At 41.0% G+C, this 17,011-nt stretch overlaps 2 protein-coding genes across 4 annotated transcripts in view; one reads left to right on the top strand and one right to left on the bottom strand.

Moving 5' to 3' along the window:
- Positions 1-6,542, bottom strand: part of CD4H9orf85 (chromosome D4 C9orf85 homolog) — a 66,814-nt gene extending 60,272 nt beyond the window's left edge. The window contains exon 1 of the mRNA XM_025931683.2: positions 6,012-6,542. Coding sequence (XP_025787468.1) covers positions 6,012-6,113 — 102 coding nt within the window. The 5' untranslated portion in view covers positions 6,114-6,542. The remainder of the gene's footprint in view (positions 1-6,011) is intronic.
- A 42-nt stretch (positions 6,543-6,584) lies between these two features.
- ABHD17B (abhydrolase domain containing 17B, depalmitoylase) overlaps positions 6,585-17,011 on the top strand; it is a 53,437-nt gene continuing 43,010 nt past the window's right edge. For 2 of the 3 annotated variants that reach the window (XM_086685009.1, XM_086685011.1), the window contains exons 1-2: positions 6,585-7,197; positions 8,232-8,306. The gene's annotated coding sequence lies outside the window, so the exon portion shown is untranslated. The remainder of the gene's footprint in view (positions 7,198-8,231; positions 8,307-17,011) is intronic. The other variant, XM_086685010.1, reaches the window with a different exon arrangement.

Below are 17,011 nucleotides of genomic sequence, written 5' to 3'. Positions count from 1 at the left end.
CTGAGCCACCCAGGTGCCCCTAGGGAGACAGTGACTCTTAAGCAGGCTCCATATGCAAGGCTCAATCCCCAACCCTGCCATCATGACCTGAGCTGAAATCAAGAGTTGGACATTCAACTGAGTGAGCCACCCAGGTGTTCCATTAAAAAAAAAAAAATTTTAAGTTTATAAATTTTGAGAGAGAGAGAGCATGCATGGGACAAGGGGAGGGGCAGAGAGAGAGAGAGAGAGAGAGGGAGAGAAAAAATTCCAAGCAGGCTCCACGCCATCAGCAAGGGGCTGATGAGGGTCTTGAACCCCACGAACCATGAGATCATGACCTAACCTGAAATCAACAGCCAGGTGCTTACCTCACTGAGCCACCCAGGGATGGTGCTTTTTTAATAACAAAGTAGTATCCCAATCGATGACTGACACAATCCATTTATCTACTCTCCTGCTGATAAATATTTGGGTGCTTTGTTTTTTTTTTTCCAATTTTTGCCTATTGTGAATAAAGGTGCCTGTAAACACAGAATCCTGTTCTGCTGTAAATGTAATCATACCACCTTAAACTTAAGATAGCCTTCCACCCAACCAGAAGCTGAAGGATCTGACTCTATTGGCATTACAGTGAGGGAAAGGACCCTTACCTCTGCCAGAGCCCTGGCTGAAAAGATGAGACCCACTCCAAGCAGCCCATACCTGTGCTAGGTCACACTACAGTCAGCTAAATAAACCTTGTGAGGAGAGACCTTCCCCTGGAACATTTCAAATAGGTAATAGTTAGGGGCAGTAGCAATAAAGCACATCTCTATTCTGACCCTAATGTGGCGTCACAGTGTTTCTATTACACGCAAAAATACAGTACTAAAAAACAACATCAGGGTGCCTGGCTGGCTCAGTCTATAGAGCACCGGACTCCTGATCTCAGAGTAGTGCGCTGGAGCCCCACATTGGGTGTAGATCACTTAAAAACAACAACTGCAACACACATACACAAAAAAGGGGCTTTGATTTACTTGTCCTTTGAGGTCTCCTAACAGAGACATCACCTAATCAGCGGACAGCCATGTGCTAATTATGTAACTATCACTAAGTCCTAACTTCCCAATACACAGAATGGGATAATTATAGCATCTATCTTAGGGTCATTTTGAAGAGCAAAATTAGATGATGTATATTAAGTATGCATAGTGGCTAACACATTTAAGCACACAAATATTAGCTATTACTAATAAAATTTTTTTTCCAAAATGATTTAGAGAGTATAGCCTCCAATTTTCATATTCCTTTTCCACTTCAAGATAAAGACCAGAGTTTCCCAAATGAGTTTCTTGCTCCCGAAATAAGTTCAAGGTCAGTAGGTATTATGGAAACCAAAGGGTTCCATAACCAAGCAAGTTTTGGTTAAATAACTTTATTTTAAGATTGTATTTTTAAGTCATCTCTACACCAGTGTTGGGCTCAAACTCACAACCCTGAGATCAAGAGATGCACACTCTACCCACTGAGCCAGCCTGGTGCCCCTAAACAACTTTCTTTTTTTTTTAATTTTTTTTTTTTTTAACATTTATTTATTTTTGAGACCGAGAGAGAGAGAGCATGAACAGGGAGGGTCAGAGAACGAGAGAGACACAGAATCCGAAACAGGCTCCAGGCTCTGAGCTGTCAGCACAAAGCCCGACGCAGGGCTCAAACCCACAGACTGTGAGATCATGACCTGAGCCGAAGTCGGACGCTTAACTGACTGAGCCACCCAGGCGCCCCCCTAAACAACTTTTAGAGAGCGAAACATCTTAGTGTTGTATGCCAATGCACACTATGACCCCTAACAGTGAGATCCGGTATATACTTATTTCCAAAGTAATTTGACCACGAAACTAACTCCTGCCCTATCGAGAAGATAGGATCCTGGGGCACTTTGGGAAATGCTAGTAGAAACAACACTAACTACACATATAAAACAAATAGTATTCTTATCAAAAAGATATACGCTCTTCCTATTTCATTTAGTTAAATGCTATCCATCTGTCAGATCTCAAGGAAGCCTTCTTTAAGCCTCCAAACTTAATCAAGACTTCCTGCTTGATACTCAGGTTCCCTGAGACTTTTCCTTCATCATCCTTACTGTGATTTGTATTAACATACTTGAAAGATTGATTACTGCTTTCATCTTGCCCACCAAACTATATTACGTTCAGCCCTATATCTCTAGCATCTAGCACAGTGTTTGGTGCTAGATAATAAATGTGAAACACATATGTGAATCTAAGAATTTCACTGCAGCTTTGTCATAGTGAAAAACTGAAAATAACTCAAGCGTTTACTAACAGGAAAGTAAGGTAGTCTACATTTATATTATACAGCCATTAAAAAGAGTAAGTTTAATTTTTGTGTTCTGACATACCTACCTTAATTGAATGAGGAAGAAAAAATGTTCTTTTATTACATATATACCATATTGTGCATAGATGTCTAAAAACATATATAAACTGTTAAAAAAAAATTAACAGTGACTACACTTAAAGAGGAATAGGATTGGGAAAAGGTAATTTTACTTTTATACTATCCACATTTCTCCATTTTCAGTATTCTCCAATAAGTGTATTTCTTTTCTAATTAATTTGCTTTGAGTATGTCTACATAAATTCTCATCTGCTTTATGCTCAGTTTGTATTTGTATACTATTTCGTAAAGACATTTTTATAATGATCCCTATGGCAATCTTGAGAGGCAAATAAGACAAGAGATAGTATTAACTCCATTTTGCAAATTAAAATCTAGGTAAACTGCCTAACATCACAAAGCAAAATAAACAACAGAGGCTAAAATGTAGATCCTTTTTCTTCATCAATGTTCTTTTCATTACACATCACTGCCTTTCCAGGGACACAAGGCAGTCCTGATACAATCAACATTTTAGTATGAAATGACTAGAAGAGATTTAAATCTATTTTCATCTCAGCAAGTCATGAGAGGACACTGCAGACCAATGGCCATAGAGGCCTCTCTTAAATAATCCCAGGGAAAGGTAGGTTACAAAATCCTAGTGCATGTTCCTATCAGACAACTCTCTTACATTAAGCTGAAATCTCCCTCTGTAACATTGACCTTTTGGTCCAAGTTTGGCCATTTAGAAAACCACAGAATGGGCTTCTCTCTTGTTCTGGAATATGCTCAAGCACATGAAGACAGCTATCACCTGGGTCCTTTGGAGAATGAGTCCTTTGCTTAGACAAACTTCCCAATAAAACATCTGTCATTATTCAACTTCTAATCCCAGTCGAGTCTTGACGAACCAGTTGGCAGAAAAGGGAAGCTATCGTGCAGGACTCTTACAAATGAGGTACAAATAAGCAACTGTCACTACAGTCCCTTAAGGAGAGTTACAGACAACCATGCACTCTCACCACCCTTTTGTTGGATGGCACTGAATCAAGCAGCTTTTTGGTATAAAGCATAGGAATGAAGACAGGGTCAGATGTTTCTGACAAAATCTTGGCTTTAGATAGATGCACATAGCTGGATCAAGAGAATTTGCTAGGAACACAGCCAATTATTACTCCTCCATCAGATGAACAATCAACCTAATGGCCTTTCATCAGTAAAATATTTCTTCTGTTTTTGTCAGATTCTCCAATAACAAAACACCTGCTCATTCTATCAACAGACAAGTGAGACTTCCTCATGATTTAAAAGAGGCAAAGAAATTAATGATAAAAATTATAAAGTGAAACTTAGTGACTGAATTTGAGACTCATGGAAAGATCTAATGACATGGTTGTTAGAGAACATCAGGAAAAGGAACAAAGAAAAGTACAAGGAGTCTAGGGAGAAAGGCTAGCACAAGAAGTACAAGTCCAAGAAGTCTCATACTTACAAGAGGTATAGTAAGCTACACTGTAGGTAAATACTAAAATTGCTTTTTATCATCTCATGAAAAATAATCAGAATTAAATGCTTGCACAAAACCTTACCGCAAAAATACAGGACAAGGCAGACCTCTACTTGGAATAGCATAGCTTTTTATCCTGGTTTACCTATTAACAATGAGCAAAAACTTGCAAAAGTCTTCTCAAATGCTGCTTCAGGTTTTCTTTCTGAATTTGAACTTAAGTAAGGGAAAGAAGTCCATTGAGCACCCAATTGAAACTATCCCTCCTGGGAGGCCTGCATGGCTCAGTCCGTTGAGTGACCAGCTCTTGATTTCGGCACAGGTCCTGCTCCGAGGGTCATAGGACTGAGCCCTGCATCAGGCTCCGCTGAGTGTAGAGCCTGCTTGGGACTCTCTCTTCCCTCTACCCCTCTCCCCTACTCCCGCACACACTCTCTCTCTCAAATAAAAAATAATAATGAAAAAAAATACCCCTCTTTACTCTTCTTACTGATCTTTCATTTCATCAGAATTTACCATAATGATATATATCATATACATTATTGTGCTTGCTTGCTGTCCAATGATGCAGAAAACTATATGATCCCTGAAGGCAGAGTCAACTCTTTATAACACTGCAAATATATGCACATATGGCTTTGTACATGGAGGGTGCTCATTAAATATCTGCAAGGTAAGTAAGTGAAGACAGAAAGAGAAAAAGGAAAGGAGATCAGAGGTGACCACGAACAGTTCACTTTGCTTTCTTAATTAAGGTTGAGACACTTACTATGATCCAGACCAATTACCTACATCATTTAGTTTAGCCTCACAAGAAGCCTAGGAAGTTTCCATTTGAGACAAAATAAAGCTCAGAGAATTAAATATTAAATGATGCAAGCCACACACTTTGTAAATCCAAACTCTCATTTATGTGAAATCAGTTTTATCTAATATGATGGCCGCACCCAAGATGCCCATGACTTCAATTATCTCCTTTCCATAAAGCTATGGGAGAAGAGGGAGATACCTACAGCAAATTAGTTGTGTACAATCCAATGCCTCTGGGCATCTATAAAAAGTCTGAATTTTCTCCCAGGTCACAAAAAATCCTCCTAAATAAGTAAAAGACTGGGGCAGCTGGGTTGTTCAGTCAGTTAAGCCTCTGACTTCTGCTCAGGTCATGACCTCAGGGTCCATGAGTTCGAGCCCCGTCCCCTCCCCCAACCTCCTGTCAGGCTCTGTGCTAACAGCTAGGAGCCTGGAGCCTGCTTGGGATTGTGTCTACGTGTCTCTCTCTCTCTCTCTCTCTCTCTCTCTGTCTCTTCCTCTGCCCCTCCCCCACGCATTATCTCTCTGTCTCAAAAATAAATTAGCATTAAAAAAATTTTTTTAAGAAGTAAAAGACTTATAACCAACAAAACAAGCGTTTTTACATTAGCCAAATACTTTGATCCTCAAAACAATCTTGCAAAAGAAACAGATGCTCCAATTATGTTGGTGAGGACACTTGGGGCTAAGAGCACTTAAGCCTTCACATTCTTCCTACAAACCTATGGACTTGGAGCTTACGCAAAGAAATAGTGGTGGGCGTTTGGGTGGCTCAGTCGGTTGGGAGTCCGACTTTGGCTCTGGTCATGACCTCACAGTTCTTGAGTTCAAGCCCTACATCTTGTTCTGTGCTGACAGGTTGGAGCCTGGAGCCTGCTTCGAATTATGTCTCCCCTCTCCGCTGCTCGCCCACTCACTTGCTCTCTCTCTCTCTCTCTCTCAAAAATAAACATTAAAAAAAAAAAATAGCGGTTGTATAAACTTGGTGCAAACTTTGAGAGACACTCATGACATTATCCTCATTTCCCACTGCAAATATGTGATCGACATGGGAACCCTTCAACAACTCAATTCTCCACTTGCATTCTAGGTTCACTGTGCAACTGGTTAATTGTTGACCGCCAAATATATTTAGGAGGAGATAACACGTCCTGGTCAAAGAAAGGGCGTGGGAAAATCATTTTAGAAAAGGTTGTATTGCAGCCAAAACTAACTCTGGGCGGCGGTCCACAATCGCTCGCGCCAACTCCTCGCATTTCCTCTTTCCCCTCCACTGAACCATTCTTTTCTAGAGTCAGATTTGGTGCAACAGGCAGGTTCCTACCTTGGTCTGAATACTCTTATCAAACTTGTCATTTTTGAAGCTAAACGTATTCTGGTGCCTCTGAGGCCTGGAACGAGCCACGTTCCCTTTCTGGGAGCTCATCGTGGAAACCACAATCACCTCGCGTTGATACGAGGAAGACGCGGAGCGGACCAAGACGCCAGCAACTACTCAGCGGAGTCCACGCTTCTGTCACTGACCCGGAAGGAACTTATCCAGCCTTTCCGCCCCGCCCCCGTCAGTCCACGTGACTCATCAAGGCGGTCAAAGGACATCCTCTGGTGCCTCAGAACCTTCAAGGTTCTTCCATGCTAACCAGTCTCGACCCATCCCCCTCCGCGCAACCTCTCTCTCAAACCTGGCATCTGAATCCCGCTTCCTTCGAAGCGACTATTCCCCCATTGGTCCGAACATGGCAGTCCATCAGGGCGGAGAGGCGGAGAGCATTTGCTTCTATTGGCTCTTCTTTTCCGCAATCCCCGCCTCCTGCCGACTAAGCTCAGCCTCTCCCGGAGCCCGACTCCGCTGTGCGGCTTGTGATTGGCGGAAGGCCGGCTAAGCTAGGCTGCGTCCCTCCCCCAGCCCGCTTGGAGGCTGGAGCCCGGGTCAGCTTGGCATCTCCCTCCAGTCAGTGACCAACTCCTGCCTTAGGGAGGCTTCTGCTCGCCCCCCTCGGTTCCCTTCCAGCCTTCCTCCCGCCACCAGACCTAGCCCCGCGGTGGCAGGCTGAGGAGGAGCGAAGAAAGGAGGATTAAAGAGAAGAAAGACCTCGCTGGGTCTGGGTGGTGTCTGCAGTGCCAGAAAGGGAGGTGGCGGCGGCGGCTGCGACCACGGCCGCGCGGGACGTGAGGCCCGAGAGCAGCCGACGGCGGCGGCCGCTCCAGAGCCTCGCGCCGGGGCCGTTAGTCAGCAGAACGCGAGCCCGTGTGCGGGAGCTGGGCCGGCGCGAGGCGAGACTCCAGAGCGCGAGCCGGCCCCCTCGGGCGCCGCCGTCCCTCCTCGTCCCGGCGCCGGGGGCTGCAGCCCTCGTCCCCCCCTCCTCGGCCGCGCCCGCCCGCAGGCCGGGAGAGTCCGGCGGTGGCGGCGGCAGCAGCGTGGGTCGCACCTTGTGGAGGACAGCGCGTCCGCACAGGCTCTCTGCCGGCCCTTTCTTCCCGACACCTTGGCCGCGGCCCCTCAGGTGCAGGTGCGTGGGGCCGCGGCGGGCCGGGCGCTGCGGCCGGGCTCGGGGAGGGGGCGCTAGGCCCGGAGCCGCAGCGCGGGAGGGCCGAGCCCGGGCCGGGAGGGGGGAGGGGAGCGGGAGGCGTCTTTGTTGTTGGCGACCGGGATCTCTCTCGGCGCCGGCGAAAGGCGGGGAAGCCACTTCGGATCGGCTCTGGTTTTGAGAGGCTTCTCCGGTGGTTCCGGGAGCGAGAGCGGTAGGAGAGTCCCTGCGATCGGAGAGGCTGCGGGGGTCTGGGGGCGGGAGAGACACGGACAGACAGACCGGGAAAGGTCTTGGGTCCTCCTTGCAGAAAAGGGTCTCGTTTCACTTGTTTTGCTGGTCTCCCTGTGGACCGCAAGATAGGGTCAGGTTCACGTTCTCCTCCCCGTCTCCCTGTGAGGTTGGCGATGCCTGTAAGCTTTCTCCTGAATGTCCTCGTGTGTGCCAGCCTCGATCTGAGATCGAATCGGCCCCGTTCTCGAAGATTTGTGTGTTCCCGGCGGGCCGTCGCAGGGTTCTTTTTCTCTAGGTGGCTCAGCTTGAACTGTTTCGAATTCTGTTTTCGAGCCCTAGGGTAGGCTCATCAGTAATTGCTTTGAGTTGGAAAATGAGAGCTTTTGTTTGGATTTTTTTTTTTTTTTTAACCCTGAAACGAAAGTTCTGTCGAGTTACAGTGTACGGTTGTGAAGGCTTTTTTTTTTTTTTTTTTTTAAAGAAGTGTGAGTTTAACCCTCGCTTCTTGTTTAAAAAAAAAAAAAAGTTAAGCGCTCTGATCCTTGGGGAGATTTCTGCCAATGCCAGAACACGGTTGGATTTTTTTTTTCCACGGTGCTTTGATTTCATTCTGCGTGAGGTGGGTTTGATAAGCAAAAAAGAGGAATAACGGAATACAGAGAGGGTGACCTTTAAATTTGGCTGCTTATGAAAAGGTATTTTTGTGTTTTAATATGTTTCGTAGTATATGTGTATATAATACTTGATGCGCAAGATGATTCATTGATTTTTTTTTTCCTAAGGCTCCAATAAAAAGAATTTTGGAGAGCTTGTGTCAGCATTTGGAACTGCCTAATGTGTCTGAGTAAAAAAATCAGGTACATGTTGTAATAGTATCTCCTTACGTTAACAGGAAAACTTAACAAAAAATGAACTTTTCTCCATAGTTTGTCTCTTTTATACGTTGATAGCGTAAACTCATTTGTGTATAGTATCTAATCGTAATCAGTATTTTAATAATCATAATTATGCCTAAGTCTTTGCTTGTTGGTTAATTTTTATTGTGAGAATAGAGGTGGGGGCTTAAAGAACAGTGGAGATAGCCATGTTCCTATTTACAAAGGAAATAAAATCCCTGTTGTAAAATAGTTGCTGTATTATTGGAGGTCCATGAGGTAATGAATAGCACCCTCACCCATATTTTGACCTCTCTTTTCTCCTACTCTAGTATTAATAAGGTTAATTGGGAAGGATAGGATTAGATTTTTAGCAGGCTAGGCAGTTTTAATTTTGTCCCTTGCTGTGCAGGACTGTACTGGGTAAGTGGCTTGTTTCCTTGAGTATCTTTGCCTGTTTTGAAATATGGATGCAGTGATATCTGACAAAGAATTTTCTGTATCCTGTGACAAACAAAATTATCATAAGTCATCATGGCAAAATAATGTTTTTGGTAACTTAATGAACACAGAAGTACTGGGCAATTAGTGTCTGTTCTAAGTTCTGTCACTGAATTGGTTTAGGACAAGCAAGCTATCCCACATCTGAATCAGTTTCTCCATCTGTGATATAAGGCTAATCAATGTGCCACCTGCTCCCTTTGTAGAAAGGGCAACGAGAACCAAGTTACTTTGGTTATATGGCATTAATTGTTTTAGTTTAATAAGAGTACTTTTTAATGCAGTTCTCTTATTTCGGTATCCTTGAAGAATTAGCCTAAAGAAATAGAATTGTAATAGGGAGACTGTCTACCCTTGTGCCATCATCTAAGAATTGATAACTCAATTGCCTCCTTGTTAAGATTGGTGTTAATATCTTTAGAATCAGTAATGACAAGAACATAGTGACAAATTTGTTGCTTTGTTGGTTTATTTACTGGTAGATTTTATTTCTAATATATCCAAGGTTTTGTTCTTCTCAAAAATTACTCCTTTTCCTACCTTGTTAAAAAATTCTCGTATACGTTGCTCTGTGTTTATACTTCTCAAGCTCAGCCTTGTGAGTTGGGGAGGACAAGTGATGTTTTATGACATTTTTACAGATAAAGCCCAGAGAAGTTAATTCTTTGAATTGCCTAAAGCTACATAATTTTTAAGAAGCAGAACTGAGACTTGAACCTGGGTTTTCTGACTTCTAGCCCTGAATTCTTTGCTTTGGAGTAGTGTTTTCCAAACAGCTGTCTGGACCCAACAGTTTTTGCCAATTCGGATGAAATGAGAAATAGCACAGCAGTTTTAAGTATTGGCAACATATGATATCATGAATATTCATGCACTCATTACTCAGTTGAAGAAACAAATACAAAATGAAACGAAGCTTTCTTTGTACTCTGTACACCCCTCTTAAATCCTCCTTCCTCTTTCCCCCACTCCCAGCCACTGACCGGAAATTAAAATATATCCTTCCTATGTTTATACTTCACTACATGCCTTTATGTCCATGAACATATATAATATTTCTTTGATTAAGACTATTTAAATATGTTTGTATTTGTAGTTTGTTTTCTAAACTCAATTTTCCAAGATTTATCTATGTTTATTCAGGTTACTCTAGTTTATTTTTACTGCGGTAATGGTATGTGTTCCATTATGTGGCTGTCACATTCCTTTGGTCATTTTAGTTTTTTCCAACTGCTTATTAAACACTGACGTAGGGAATATTCTTGTATATGTTTACTTGGGTTCACGTGCAAGACTTCCTCTAGGGCAGTGGTTCTTGAGCCTGTATCCCATTTTTATAAAAGTATATTATAGCTTGAGGTGCCTAGGTGGCTCAGTCATTTAAGCACCTGACGTCAGCTCAGGTCATGATCTCAAGGTTCCTGAGGTCAAGCCCTGCATCAGACTCTCTGCTGTCAGTGCAGAGCCTGCTTCAGATCCTCGGTCCCCTTCTGCTGTGCCCCTCCCCCACACTTGCATACCTGCTCACTCTCTTTTTCAAAAATAATAAATAAATTAAGAAAAAATATTTTATAGCTTTCCCAATACTGCCCTAAAATGAAATTCAAAATAATACACTCATTTAAAATTTAAATGACCTTACAAACTTATTAGTAACATTAAAACTTGTAGTAAATTTACATTATATTTTAAAGTAATGCTCTTACTAAAATATGAGAATTTATAACAAAGTAGTATATTTCACTGTGTAAATGCTCAGACCAAACCACACTCTAATCTTGCTACTGAGGGTGATAGTAGACTAGCAAATCAGATTTCTGGGAGCTTGTTAGAAATCAGAATTTCAGGCCCTACCCTACTGACTGATGCTGAATTTTAACAAGATTCCCAGGTGATTTGTGTGCACATTGAAATCCAAGAAGCACTGCTAGAAGAAACAGTAGTACCCAGATACTTTGCATCCATGTTAGTATCACCATGAATAGAGTAAGCTGCTGATGCAAATTAAGATAGGCGTGTTGAATGGGTTTAAGTACCGATGGTGGCACTATCATTGATAAATGAGTTTCTGAAGTAACTATTTTCGGTAAAGTTTGGACAAAAATAAAAGTGCGGTCTTCTCTCTTTATATACTGGTCACATTCTTTAAAATCTTCATCTATATTAAAGCAATACAAATATACTTTGTGTTAAGTCCTGTTTATAAATATCTGACCTTATTTCCCCCACCCCTCCTCATCCCCTTAAATGAGTGTCAAGCAGAATATTCAAAAGTCACAAGACATGGGGCAGCATTATTATCTGTTTGCACCGAGTGCCTGGTGTCCCTGGCAGCTGTTCAGTAGTGCCCCCATTTGTTAAACTAAAAAGCCCTCATTGAGGAAGATTGCCCTGAGATGTAAATCTAATGGTAGAGTGCTAGAACAAAGGGTAGGAGTAGCTTCAACTTTATTGGATAACTACCAGTTTTCTCTCAAGTGTTTCTATCAGTAATGGATGAGAGGGTCTATCTTCTCACCTTCCAAATAACTTTATTAGACTCCTTATGGTTTGCCATTCTGAGGAGTATATGAAGAGGTACCCCACTGCAGTTTTCATTTGCATGTCACCAGTTAGCCCTGTAGTTGAGAACACTCATTTATTTTTTGGCCATTTTTTTTTCCATTCATGTTCCTTTTCTGTGAATTGTTTACTTGGGTTTTTTAAGTTTTATTTATTTACTTAGAGGGAGAGAGAAAATCCCCAGTAGGCTCCTACTGTCAGCACAGAGCCTGATGCGGGACTGGAACCCACGAAAGCCGTGAGATCATGACCTGAACTGAAACCGGGGGTCGGACGCTTAACCGACAGTCACCCAGGTGCCCCTGTGACTAAACATTCTTAATTCTAGTCAAATATATTATTTTTTAAAAAAGATTTATTTAAGTAATCTCTACACCTGACGTTGGGCTGGAACTCAACTCAGCGACCCCATGGTCTACCAACTGAGCCAGCCAGGAGGAGCCCCCAAATATTTTCTTTTATGATTGTGCCTTTTCTCTTAAAAGGAATTATTTTCTATCCTGAGGTTATAAATATTTTAATACACCTTTTTAAAGTTTTACATCTCCATATTTAGATCTTAAATTCACATGGGACTATTTTTATATAAGGTGTTTGTGAACCTAAATTTACTCAATAAAATCACTACTCTCCATAGTGAAATTATGTCATTGCTTATGCTAATGTGTTCTGATGAAATGAGTGATAGTAGATTGTATTTAGTTTTTAGTAACTTTGTGGCAAAATTAAAATTTGGGAACTCTACCATTCCAACTTTTAAAAAATTTAGGAGTGCCTGGGTGGCTCAGTCGGTTGACATCCAACTTTGGCTCAGGTCACTATCTCACAGTTCCGTGGGTTCAAGCCTTGCATTGGGCTCTGTGCTGACAGTTCACAGCCTGGAGTCAGCTTCGGATTCTGTGTCTCCCTCTCTCTCTGCCCCTCCCCTGCTCATGCTCTGTCTGTCTGTCTGTCTCTCTCTCTCAAGAATAAATTAAACATTAAAAAAATTTTTTAAATAAAAAATAAAAATTTAACTGGTTTTTGAAATTCTTAAGTTTTGGGAACCACTGCTGTAGAGTATTCTAATTCCCATGTTCCATTCTGTCTTACATTAAGCTTCTGAAGCATCATAGAAAGTGAGCAGGCACTCATTAAATACTGATCTTTCTCATCATTTACACCCTACACACTTCGGTTTGTTTTACATGTGTTTTCATCACTTTGTATTTGGGCTAGAATTTTTTTAATGGTTATTTATGACCCTAATTTTTAAACAATTTTAGAGTAAATTTAAATATTATTTTAATGTTAATTTGGCTCAGATATAGCTCTTAACTATTTTGTTTTCCCTAGAATTGGAAGTGAGAATGGTTACACAAGTTCTTGGATACAGTGAAAGGTGGAAAGTGGTAAAGGGAAATTAGGTCAGTGTCTGTTGTGTATTAGTTTCTATTACAGATTTTGGGGGTACATCTGTAAACAAGCAAAGATCCCTAGCTTCCTAGGGCTTGCCACCTAGCAGAGGACCATACGGAATATACAAAATTTTTTAAATATCTAATATTTAGAAAGTGATAAGTACTTCTAAAGAAAAAGTAGTGAAAGGTAAGGAGAAATCAAAAGGAGGCAGTTTGACACATTAAATAAGGTGGTTAGGGTAAGCTTCACTGAGAAGGGGAGCACGAGCAGAAATGTGCAGCCAGGGCAATCGCCATGCAGATACTAGCAAAATCTTGGAAGAATGGACAGAATATAGTCTTTAGGTTAAACATGTATCCCTGGTTCTGCCACTTAATAAGTTGTGTGAACTTGGACAAATTAACTGAAGCCTTGATTCCCTCCTGTATCAAAGGATGATAACCTGAGAAAAGTATTATTAAGATGAGAGAAGATAACAAGTGAAAACACCTACCTCTTGCCCCCACCTGGTTCTCATATGGCACTCTGTACTCTAGTTTCATAGCATTTATCACCATGTAATTATCTGTCTCACCAGCTGATAAATTTTATCCCACCTATTCTGAAATACAAATGGGAAGAACAAGTCAGTGTCATAATATATTTTATTAACATACATTCATTTGTAAACTACCTGTAACCCTTTTTATATGTGAAAATCCTCTCAGCTTGGTTGAGAAAGTGTTTTGTATTTATATTGTCTTTGTGCTAGAGCTTCAAATTGTATTACAGGCATTAGCTCATTGATCACCACGTACCATCTTTGTGATGGAGGCAGTGGGTATGTATCCTCTTGCACTTGGAAAGAATTGAAGCTGCTAAATGGTATAAAGTGACACAGAAATTCAAGGAGAATTTGGATGAAATCTGATTACATTTGGTTACATTTTCCCTGTGCTTTTTTTTCCTTTCTACAACATTGCTAAAACTGACTGTATAAAAGCAAAAATATGTAGCTTATGTTATATTGTTAAACCGTGGCCTTTGGAAAATCATTAGGACACAAACAATATTCTAGCTATGACTTTATTTTCAGTTTTCTTCCATGAAGCTTCTCGTAGTATCTAAGGATGCGTTATTAGAATTGGCACCTGGGTGGCTCGGTAGGTTAGGCATCCAACTCTTGATTTCAGCTCGGATCATGATCTCACTGTTCGTGGGATCAAGCCCTGCTTAGGGCTCTGTGCTGGCAGTGCAGAGCCTACTTGGGGATTCTCTGTCCTCTCTCTGTCCCTCTGCCCTGCTTGTGCTTTCACTCTCTCAAAATAAATAACGACAACAAAAAGAACTGGCAGTAGAGGTCTTTACTCTTAAAAATACATACTGCTAAAGAAATTCAAACATTATGGTTGTCTTAGATTATTAAACATTTATTTTTAAGAGGTAGTCACACTAAAAGAATAGGATTAGGGTAATAAGTATATGCTTAGTATAGGTCAGGGTGAAGAAGAAAGGGGGTTGAAAATAACCTCATTAACTTGGTGTAGTAAGCAAGTATATGTTCTCATCTCAACAAACCCAGAGTGAAACAAGAATGCCTCTAGGAACAAAAATAGAAGACATTATCATTTTATCACTTGCACTAAACTTGTTATGCTTCTGAATTTAGATTGTTCTTAAATGTGTTTTTAAGTTAAAATCAATGGAAATAATTCCTCTAATAAACCTTTCCCAAAAATACTATCCACTGACTGTGACCTAGATACTTTGTTTAATTTTTTACTCTGTAGCTTAGCCATCCCCAACCCCAAAGGTATATGTTCTCTGCATATCAGTTATTTGGTAACTGGTTTGGACACAAGCTTATAGCGGAAATGAAATGTACTACAAGTTACATTTTGTTCAGAGCTTTTTAACAGACTTTATTTTTTTTTATTTTTTTTTTTTTAATTTTTTTTTTTTCAACGTTTATTTATTTTTGGGACAGAGAGAGACAGAGCATGAACGGGGGAGGGGCAGAGAGAGAGGGAGACACAGAATCGGAAACAGGCTCCAGGCTCTGAGCCATCAGCCCAGAGCCCGACGCGGGGCTCGAACTCACAGACCGTGAGATCGTGACCTGGTTGAAGTCGGCCGCTTAACCGACTGCGCCACCCAGGCGCCCCTTAACAGACTTTAATGTTGCTTTTTATTAATAGAGATTTAGGGCAGTAAAGTTATTAAGAGTGAGAATAACTTTTTAAAATTATACATTAAGGACATTCAGGTATAATTCTCTAGGGTAATGGTTTTCAATTTTTTTGTTAGAATACATAAAGACATTTTGCTTCATGACTTGATACATGCATATGCACACTCAGAAAGTTTCACCGAAGAGAATCTGTCAGCTCAGCATGAACATTGTTCAAGGGAGATTTTTTCCCCCTAGGGAAAGGAGTAAAACTTAAACAGGGGCTTTAAAACAGTAAAAGTTGTTTCATTTATTTGTAGGGGAAGTGATTGAGTTGGCGGGGTGGGGGGGTGGAATCAGCCAACAGAAAAGAAACAGTATGCACAAAGGCATAGAGGGAAGAAAGAACAGGTCTGTCATTAAGGAATAGTATGATGTTCAGTAGAACGGATGAATAGGGAAATGCTCAGAAATAAGGCTAGAGACTGGGAAACAGAGGATGAGGAAATGCTGTATGACATACTAAAGAATTTATTCAAAAGGGCTTGTAGGGCCCATTGAAAGATGTTAAACAAAAAAGTGACATCACCTGGCATCAGTATAGAGTGTGGATTAGAGGGATAGGAGATAGATTTTAGTGAGTGATTTTTCTAATGTTAAATAAAAAGTGATTGAGCAAAGGGGCACCTAGGTGGCTCAGTCTGTTGGCGTCTGACATCAGCTCAGGTCATGATCTCACCCTTTGTGAGTTCGAGCCGCACATCAGGCTCTGTGCTGACAGCTCAGAACCTGGAGCTTGCTTTGGATTCTGTGTCTCCCTCTCTTTCCGTCCCTACCTCCCCCTCCCTGCCTCTGCCTCTCTCTCTCTCTCTCTCTCTCTCTCTCTCTCTCTCTCTCTCTCCTCTCCCAGTAAATAAACATTAAAAAAATAAACATTAAAAAATTTTTTTAAAGTGATTGAGCGAAGATGTGGCTGACGGAGTGGAGAGAGATACATAGGAGATGATGGGCCTTGATTGAACGAGAGGAATGAAGAAAGGGAAAGGGAGGAGAGGGCTATACAGAAGGAAATATTCAGGGTCTGTAGCTTAGGGGAGATGTCTGTGCTAAAGATTTAAGTTTTTAGATTTAGGCCTTGTTACTGTGTAAGAAGTAGTTAAAGCCATGGGTATGATTGAGATAAAAAGACTGGAAGACGGGGGCGCCTGGGTGGCTCAGTTGAGTGTCCGACTTCGGCTCAGGTCATGATCTTGTGGTTTGTGAGTTCAAGCCCTGCGTCGGGCTCTGTGCTGACAGCTCAGAGCCTGGAGTCCACTTCTGAGTCTGTGTCTCCCTCTCTCTCTGCCCCTCCCAGGCTCACACTCACTCTCTCTCTGCCTGTCAAAAATAAATAAACTTAAAAAAAAAAAAAAAAAGACTGGAAGACAAAAGACCAAAATACTAGTTAAACCCATGGGTTTGGGTGAATTAAACTTAAGGTAACTAAGGTGTGGGTTGATTGCATTTATGTCTAATTCTAAAGCTTAGTACTAAAACTTTATTTTTTTAGGGTCAAATTTCCCCAAAAAGGAAAGAACAAGAAGAGGCTACCAATTTTAAGTTTTGAAATTACTTCAAAAAAATTTTTTGACATTAGTGCCTGTTACAATTTTTTACATAAGTTTTCTTTTTCACAACAATGTGTATTTTAACAAAAATAGAAAGGACATAATGTCCAAATGGAAGGGAAACCTTTAAAATTATTAAGCCCACTACTCTTATCCTTAGTTTTTCTCATTTCGCCAAAGAATGATAACTTCATCATAGACCAGTACCAGTCCTCAAACAACCCTTCCTGAAAGACTTCTGAGATGACAATTTTATACACAAAAATATAGTACATTGTTACTGTTGTATAACAAACTTCAATTGTTATAGCCGAACACTTATGTTAAAAAAGAAAAACTAAATATTGTATTTTTCCCTTGTTAGAAACTCTTTCATACTTTGTTTCGCAGTAAAGTGATTTCTCAGTACCAAATTTCTAAGAAATTAACAAAATTTTAAACTGAAGCAACTCAGAAATACACAGCAT

Source organism: Puma concolor, chromosome D4, assembly GCF_028749965.1.
Source record: "Puma concolor isolate L17-30 chromosome D4, mPumCon1.1.hap2, whole genome shotgun sequence".
Lineage (NCBI taxonomy): Eukaryota > Metazoa > Chordata > Mammalia > Carnivora > Felidae > Puma > Puma concolor.
The sequence above is the reverse complement of the archived record's forward strand: the minus strand, read 5'-3'. Positions and strand labels throughout refer to the sequence as shown.